The following is a 9,196-nucleotide window of genomic DNA, read 5'->3' on the forward strand; positions in this document are numbered from 1 at the left end:
TATATGTTATTTTATATTAAAACTTACATATCTAAAAACTACATAATAGTAATATAAGTTATAATTCTTTACAATAAACATTTAAAAATGTTTGAGAAGATTCTAGTAGAAAATTTTTGATTCTACAAATAGTGACTTGGACACGTAAACTGAGACTAATAAAATATGTATTTTGAAGTACAATTTTATTGTACTTGTAGTTCGTTTCTTCTTATGAAGTGATTCACACGACCTTTTGTTCTGTGATCTGTCCTTGTCAAATAACTTCACACATAACTCAACCAAAACAAACAAAAAACAAATTCATTAAAAATAACCAAGTAAGGAAGACAGATGGTACCTGGGAAAATTTTTCACAAACAGGCAATAGTTGTTTGAATAATGTAATTGTGTACAAATGAAAGAAGAACACTGAAAGACTCGGTACTATATTTAATATACCATGTAGGTCTAAGTAAAGATAAGAACGACAACCTATGTGACATTGATATTTTAACTTCAATACCACACAAGAAGGGTGATTTGTGTGGTGTCCAATTTTTTGCGTGCACAGATTATAGAAGGATCTGGTTCTGCTATGTGTTCCTTATCCTACTGTTGCGGAATAATAAATGCAGAAATTAAAGAACACAAGGATTTTTACGTGGAAAACACCTGGCTCAAAAGGTAAAAAAAACCACGACCTACTTCCTAGTAGGATTTTTCCAAAACTCTTCACTAAATCACTGAGCCAAAAACTGTATTTACAAAATACTTTTGTAAACCTAGGATTAACTCTAATCCCGTTGTGGCACACAGTCTCTAACTGTTGCGACAACCTCAAGTTAACTCTAACTTGAATACTCCGAATACCTATTAAAATTGCCTCTAGATAAAATTGAAAGGTACAATATGAAAACACCTACTACAATTGAACTAGAATACAAGAAAGACACTTGAAACTGGTTCTTCTGTCTGGTTCATGTAGCTTCAGGTTCACATATTTAAATCACACACGAACTGCTTGCAAAATGTCTTGCTATTTTGCTCTCAATTCACATTTAACTTCTGCTTTTGTGCGTCACCTATAGAATGAAAACTTCCTGCGATTTATAGAGTTAGTAGAGTAGAAAACAACTAGAATTCTAATGCTACTCTTCCTTGTTGGAAGAGTTCTAGTTGATCTCACCCTCTAACTCCTCCCTTATCTTGGATAATGTTCTCGTTGGGTAAGGAGTCCTTCTCCTTATCATTTATGCAATCTTTTCGATCAGGAGATATCTATTACTATGCCAGATTTCGTTTATTTCCTGCATGTTCATCTCACGTGCTTTGAATCTGTCCGTGTCTATGTCTACCAGTGATGGACCTGGTCCATGCCCGAGTTTCCTTTGTCAATCTTCAAAACTAACATTCACTTAGGTCAACAAATTCCCCCTTTTTGATAATGACAAACTCTGTGATTTTCATAAGCTAAGGCCCTGTTTCAACTTAGCTCAACATCAACACAATGTTAGAAACATTTTTCCTTTTTATCACTTATCATCAAGGACCATGTTCATTAGGTTATAAATATCACTGTTCAAAGTGAAAAGCACAAACTTTTTCCCCTTTTTTGGCATCATCGAAAAGAACTAGAGTTATAATGAGAACTTTCTGCGATTTATAGAGTTAGTAGAGTAGTAAACAACTAGAGTTCTAATGCTACTCTTCCTTGGTGGAAGATTTCTAGTTGATCTCAACCTCTAACTCCTCCCTTATCTTGGATAATGTTCTCGTTGGGTAAGGAGTCCTTCTCCTTATCATTTATGCAATCTTTTCGATCAGGAGATATCTGTTATAATGCCAGATTTCGTTTATCTCCTGTATGTGCATCTCACGTGCTTTGAATTTGCCCGTGTCTATGTCTACCAGTGATGGACCTGGTTCATGCCTGAGTTTCCTTTGTCAATCTTCAAAACTAACCTTCAATAGGCCAACAAATTCCCCCTTTTTGATGATGACAAACTCTATGATTTTCATAAGCTTAGGCCCTGTTTCAACTTAGCTCAACATCAAAACAATGTTAGAAATATTTTTCCTTTTTATCACTTATCATCAAGGACCATGTTCATTAGGTTATAAACATCACTGTTCAAAGTGAAAAGCACAACCTTTTTCCCCTTTTGGCATCATCGAAAAGAACTAGAGTTAGAATGAGAACTTCCTGCGATTTATAGAGTTAGTAGAGTAGAAAACAACTAGAGTTCTAATGCTACTCTTCCTTGGTGGAAGGTTTCTAGTTGATCTCAACCTCTAACTCTTCCCTTATCTTGGATAATGTTTTCATTGGGTAAGGAGTCCTTCTCCTTATCATTTATGCAATCTTTTCGATCAGGAGATATCTATTACTATGCCAAATTTCGTTTATTTCCTGCATGTGCATATCACGTGCTTTGAATCTGTCTGTGTCTATGTCTACCAGTGATGGACCTGGTTCATGCCTGAGTTTTCTTTGTCAATCTTCAAAACTAACCTTCACTTAGGACAACAAATTCCCCCTTTTTGATGATGACAAACTCTGTGATTTTCATAAGCTTAGGCCATGTTTCAACTTAGCTCAACATCAACACAATGATAGAAATATTTTTCCATTTTATCACTTATCATCAAGGACCAGGTTCATTAGGTTATAAACATTCAAAGTGAAAAGCACAACCTTTTCCCCGTTTTGGCATCATTGAAAAGTTGCATAAAAAATGTGAGATAACCAGATCTTAAAACTTACTCATGGCCACTGGGGCTACTTCAAATACAACCATGGATTAATCATCATAGATCAAGCTAAGAATTTTAACAATCAAAGAATTATAAACAAACAGTTAGAGCAAAAGATAGTGAATTTCATTGATGATTGATACGATTCTTCCACAAAGCATAAAAAGAAATAAATATACTGGAAACATGAGCAAAAAAAAAAAAAAATCCCGAACTGGGTCACTGGTTGATCTACCCTAGGTTAGGATGCTTAAGGCTGGGAAGAACTGGGTGTTTGGTTTTTGGTTTGAAGGAGTTTCAGCATATCCTGAAGAATTCCATCATTATTCTCCTTTTCTCTTGTCAGCTCAGTTCTGAGAGCATCTCTCTCAGTCTCCACCTCAGCCAACCTTTTCTTTATCCTCTCAATCTCAGCATCCTTTGCCCCACTTTCTTGCACCAAGGCTCACACCTTGCTATTCACTGGTACCTTCTTAGATGAACCAGGTTCTTTAGGAGTGGTATGGACTTCATAGTCACAAGCAAGCAGCGTACTTGCCCCAAAATGATCCTTGCTTGTACCAACCTCCCTTTCTTCTTTGGATTATAACTTTTAGTCACTCTCTTCAGTAGGTCTGCGAGGGTTTCCTGTTTAGATGAAACAAGTTCATCTATATTCTTCCCAAGTTGAACCAGCCCTTTAGTAGCTTTGCCAGACCCACTTCCCCCTCTTTTCTGTACAATCTCGTCTACTCCACCAGATTTTTCTTCCTAAACAACCATTGCACCTGTGTCTTTGGATAAACTCACAGGAGTGGGTGAAGAATCAGCCACTCTTTTATCATTTTCCCTCACAACACTCCTAACTCCCTTGCTCTCATTTTCTTTTCCCTTTTTAGGAGTGTTAGCCATTAATGGGTAACGGCAAGCTTTTCAGACTTTTAGAAGTCTAATCAAATAGAATTTCATCTTTGAAAAGACGGTGGAGTCTTTCCCTAGTATCTAGGTAGTTTAATTTGGTTAGGAGTCTTTGAGCGGAACTGGTCACTTGTAAAGGATAAATCCAAAAAGAGTTTGGAATTAGGTAGGACTCTGCTCATGATTCAAACATGATTATTTCAAATTATGCAGAGTGTAGAAAACATACCGTGTAATCTTGATAAACCAGGTTCTTCACTGATAATTCTCTTATGTAAATCTAAATTTGCCAAAATAGAGAAAATTTCATTAGAGATTAATGAGTCATTTTAACACATGACACAAGAGTATACTATTGAAAGTATGAGACTAAGCAAAAATTAATCTAATTATGTATAAAATTTTCAGATTTTCTAACCAATTTTTTTTTTCATTTTTATTTTTTTTATTTTTTTCGTTGTGAACTCTGAACTGGTCCTTTTAGGTGATCTTAATCATCCCTAATTCTAACATGTTCCTTTCATAATGATCTCTACTTGGGGCTTTTGTGAAGATGTCAGCTATTTGCTTGTTAGTAGCACAAAATTTCACAGTGATCAACCCATTTTTATAGTTATCCCTTAAAACGTGATGCCTAACATCTATGTGATTAGTTCTTTTGTGATGAACCGGGTTCTTGGTCATACTAATTGCACTAGTGTTATCACAAAAAATGGGGATACAACCAACATCAATTCCAAAGTTCATTAATTGCTGTTTGATCCTTAACAATTGAGCACAACATAAGGCAGCAACAACATACTCAGCTTCAGCAGTAGATAAGGCCACTAAATTTTGCTTTTTGGTGGCCCAAGACGCAAGACATAAGCCAAGAAAGTGTGCCATACCTGAGGTGCTCTTTCTATCCATAAGAAAACCTGCATAATCAGCATCAGCATATCCCACAAGATTGAAATTACTACCTTTTGGATACCAAAGACAAAGATCAGTGGTGCCTTTTTGATATCTCAAAATTCTCTTGACAACGGTCAAGTGAGACTCCTTCGGATTTTCCTGAAATCTTACACAAAGGCCTATACTGAAAACAATGTCAGGTCTACTAGCAGTGAGATGCAACAATGAGCCAATCATTCCCCTATACAACTTCTGATCGACAGATGAACCAGGTTCATCTATATCCAACTTTGTAGCTGTTGCAATAGGAGTGTCAATTTCTTTGGAATCTTCCATTTTAAACCTTTTAAGCAACTCTTTTACATACTTCTGCTGATGGATCATAGTTCCATTTGGATTTTGTTTAATTTGTAAGCCTAAAAAGAAATTAAGCTCACCCAGCATGCTCATTTCAAATTCACTCCCCATTAGTTTAGCAAATTCTTTACTTAACTTATCAGTAGTTGCTCCAAAGATTATATCATCAACATATATCTGAACTACCAAGAAATCTTTACCTTTTTTCTTTCAAGAACAAAGTATTTTCAATTTTACCTCTCTTGTAGTCATGCTCAAGCAAAAACTTTGATAATATTTCATACCATGCTCTTGGCGCCTGCTTGAGCCCAAAAAGTGCTTTGTCAAGTTGGTACACATGATCAGGACCCTCCTTGCTTTCAAACCCTAGAGCTTGCTTGACAAACACTTCTTCCTTTAGATAGCCATTGAGGAAGGCACTCTTGACATCCATATAGTGAAGGGTGAATTCCATATAAACAGCAAAGGCTATGAGGAGTCTTATTGCTTCCAACCTTGCAACTAGAGCAAAGGATTCATCATAGTCTATGCCCTCCTCTTAGCTATATCCTTGAACCACCAATCTTGCTTTGTTCCTTGTAACAATTCCATCTTCATCAAGTTTGTTTCTGAAGACCCATTTTGTGCCAATTACTGATCTGTCCAAGGGTCTTGGTACCAGATGCCAAACTTGACTCCTTTCAAATTGGTTGAGTTCATCTTGTATTGCATTTACCCAGTCTACATCCTGCAAAGCCTCAATAACATTTTTAGGTTCAATAAGAGATAAGAAAGCATCAAAAGCACAAAGATTCTTTAATGAAGATCTGGTTATTATTCCAGAGGTTGGATCAGTAATTATGTTCTCAATGGGATGAGAACTTTGATACTTGTAAGGTTTTACAACCAACTGGTTTCCCCTTGATGTTCCTTCAATGCTTTGTTGCTGTGGAACAGGTTCATGGACAGGTTCCCTTGAGGTTTGAGAATCATTCCTCTTTGTTCTATTCCCCCTTTCACGTTGCCCTAGGTAGAAGGACCTATTCCATCACCTGTTCCTTCTTCCAGTGCAGCTTCAGTCTGGGCTGTGGTTTCATTTAAGTTTCTTACCAGTCCAATTGCTTCATCATCATGTTCCTGTCTCTCAGAAAGAATGTTAGTTTCATCAAAAACCACATTAACACTTTCTTCAACACACATAGTTCTTTTGTTATATACCTTATATGCTTTACTATGTGATGAATATCCCAAGAATACTCCCTCATCACTTCTGTGATCAAACTTGCCTAGGGAGTCTTTACCATTGTTGTGCATAAAGCACTTGTATCCAAATGCCCTAAGATGGGATATATTTGGTTTTCTCCCTTTAAGTAACTCATAGGGAGTCTTTTCAACAAGAGGTCTAGTCATGCACCTATTTATGATGTAGCAAGCAGTATTTATAGCTTCTGCCCAGAAGCTATGGGGCAGTTTACTAGAAAGAAGCATAGTCCTAGCCATATCTTCAAGTGTCCTATTCTTTCTTTCAACTACTCCATTTTGTTGTGGAGTCCTAGGAGTAGTAAAATTATGATATATGCCATGCTCATCACAAAATTCAGCAAATTTAGCATTTTCAAATTCAGTTCCATGATCAGACCTAATTGATGCAAGTTGATTACCTAGTTGTTTCTGAGTTTTTCTAACAAAAGAAGTGAACATGTCAAATGCTTCATCTTTAGATGTTAAAAATAATGTCCAAGTAAACCTAGAGTAATCATCAACAAGCACCATCACGTATCTTTTACCACCTCTGCTTAATGTTCTCATTGGACCACAGAGATCCATATGGACCAGTTCCACCGTTCTGGTGGTACTTACCACTTTCTTGCATTTAAAGGAGGATCTTACCCGCTTCCCCCTTGCACAAGCCTCACAAACTTTGTCTTCCTTGAACTTGATGTTAGGCAGTCCTATCACCAAGTCCTTGGAGACTAATTTGTTGAGTTGACTCAGACTTTCATGTCCAAGTCTCTTGTGCCAAAGGAGGGGATCATTGTCCAACACACTTAAGCAAGTGAGTTCATTTTCTGACAATGTGGACAGATCTACAACATATATATTGTTCACTCTTTTTCCCTGCAAAACAATCTTGTTAGTGGTAAGATTAATCACAAAGCATTTATTAGAGGTGAATGCTACCAAGTTACCTCTATCACACAGTTCTGATACACTAATTAGACTGTATTTTAGGCCGTCTATCAAATAGACATTCTCAATCGAGTGAGAGTCAGTCTTACCTACTTTGCCAACCCCAATGATCTCACCTTTCTTCCCATTTCCAAAGGAGACATTACCTTCTTTGAGGTCCTCAAATGAAAGGAACTGGTTCTTGCTTCCTGTCATGTGCTTTGAGCAGCCACTATCCATGTACCATATCTAGCTGCTCACCTTCACTTGGACCTGCAAAAGGAAATCAGGGGTTAGTCTTAGGAACCCAAACTAGTTTGGGTCCCTTTATATATGCAAAAAGATAAATTAAATTCTTTTTAGCCCAACTTGGCAGCATATTTTTCCCTAGAACAAACTTTTTATTCTTTTGACTTGTCTTTTCTTTTCTAGTGCATTCACTTTTATAGTGACCAGTCTTACCACAGTGTGTGCAAATTTTATTCTCAGGAAGTGTGAGATACTTACTTTTGGGATCCCATTTAGGTGGCAGATTCCCAAAGCCAATTCCTCTTCTATTGCTACTATGATGTTCCTGTAGGCATGACAGTGCATCGGAGGACGTGTTCCATTTACAAGTCCTGTCTAGTTCATGCTTGACTTTGCCTAGATCCTCCTTCAAAATTCTTACCTTCTCATCCTTCCTATACAACTCATCTTTTAGTTTACCTATATTTTCTTCTAGAGTGAGTTGTGTGCAATCAGCAGTCTTCTTACTTGTTCCTAATTTCAGTTTTAGATTTTCAGATCTAAGTTCTAGGACATTTAATTCAAATTCATGAACCTGGTTCTTTAGTGCAGTATTTTCACTTATAGTCTCATTAACTCTAAGTTCCAGGTTCTTACACTTTGCTTTTAAAATCACACATTCTTTAGACAACTGTTTCTTTTTATTATTTATATCTTCAGATTCATCAATGAAATCTAGAAGTAACTCAGATAGCCTTTCTTTAAACAAAAACTTAATCTTGTCTTTTAGATGGATTATACTTACTTCATATTCCTCATCGGATTCTCCAATTGCCATAAGTGCTTGTTCATCTCCATCTTCATCATCCGAGTCCTCATCTGAGCTTTCTCCCCAAGCAGCAACCATAGCCTTTGTTGATCCTTTGTTCTTCTTGGGATGAACCTGTTCCTTCTTTCTGTTTCTCCGTTCAGCTCTTTCCTTCTTCCATTCAATTTCCCATTGAGGGAAGTTTTTGATGTGGCGATCAGTCTTCCCACACTTGTAGCAGCCCTCATTGGTCTGTTTTTCAGTAACCCTTAGTTTGTTGTAGCCTCCACTTCTTGAAGAACCCTTTCCTCTCACTAGGTACTTCTTGAAGTCCTTTGTGATCATAGCCATTTCATCTTTCTCTAGATCAGAACCTTCAGTAATTCTGAGTGCCAGTCTCATCTCCTTCTTGGGTACATCCATCTTCATGGTTCGCCTTCTAAGTTCATAAGCAGTGAGATTTCTAATTAGCTCATCCAAATTGAGAGTGGTGATGTTCTTTGACTCCTGAATAGCAGTGATTTTGCTCTCCCATGAGACTGGCAGAACCCTTGTCAAAATCTTCTCAACTTTGTCTTCTTCGTGAATAACCCTTCCAAGAGACTTAATGTGATGACCCAAAATGTCATCTTTAAATATAATAATTAATTTTACATTTTAAGACCTCGAAAATTACTATTTATTATTTTTCGACTTGCGTGTGCAGTCCGTAAAATTTTTCGAAAAGTTTTCAGGTGAAAAATGGATTAAAATGTGAATTAGAGCTTTAAAACTCAACTAAGTAGACTTTGGTCAACATTTTGAGCAAATGGACTCGGATCAGTGTTTTTACAATTTTGGTAGGTCCGTATCATGATTTGGGACTTAGACGTATGCCCGGAATCAAATTTCGAGGTCCCTAGCCCGAGATATGGAATTTTGATGAAAAATTAAAAGTTTAAGTTTAAATAGTGTCCGGATGTCAAATTAGGTGCAAACGGCCCTGGAATAGAATTTTGGTGATTCCAACAGCTCCGTATGGTGATTTTGGACTTAGGAGCGTGATCGGAATTTTATTTGGAAGTCCGTAGTGGAATTAGGCTTGAAATGCCAAAAGTTAAATTTTTGGAAAGTTTGACCGGGGGTTGA

General features: G+C 36.9%; 1 protein-coding gene across 1 annotated transcript; it reads right to left on the minus strand.

Annotated features, from left to right (window-relative positions):
* Nucleotides 1–2,986: 2,986 nt before the first annotated feature.
* LOC138900224 (uncharacterized mitochondrial protein AtMg00810-like) lies at nucleotides 2,987–4,995 on the minus strand. The gene is made up of 4 exons (XM_070186944.1): nucleotides 4,363–4,995; nucleotides 3,863–3,913; nucleotides 3,271–3,486; nucleotides 2,987–3,154 (listed from the first exon to the last, which is right to left on the minus strand). The coding sequence occupies exons 1-4, from the start codon at nucleotides 4,993–4,995 to the stop codon at nucleotides 2,987–2,989; spliced, it is 1,068 nt and encodes a 355-aa protein (XP_070043045.1).
* Nucleotides 4,996–9,196: the final 4,201 nt, after the last annotated feature.

Source organism: Nicotiana tomentosiformis, chromosome 10, assembly GCF_000390325.3.
Source record: "Nicotiana tomentosiformis chromosome 10, ASM39032v3, whole genome shotgun sequence".
NCBI classification, from domain to species: Eukaryota; Viridiplantae; Streptophyta; class Magnoliopsida; order Solanales; family Solanaceae; genus Nicotiana; species Nicotiana tomentosiformis.

Excerpts from the sequence above, each read along its gene's own strand:
- LOC138900224 (XM_070186944.1), bottom strand. The coding sequence starts at position 4,995 with ATGGGGAGTGAATTTGAAATGAGCATGCTGGGTGAGCTTAATTTCTTT. Across the intron at positions 3,914-4,362 it reads TAATGAACTTTGGAATTGAT|ATTTACATAAGAGAATTATC; the intron begins GTTGGTTGTATC and ends TGGCAAATTTAG. Across the intron at positions 3,487-3,862 it reads TGGTTTATCAAGATTACACG|GAAGAAAAATCTGGTGGAGT; the intron begins GTATGTTTTCTA and ends ATGGTTGTTTAG.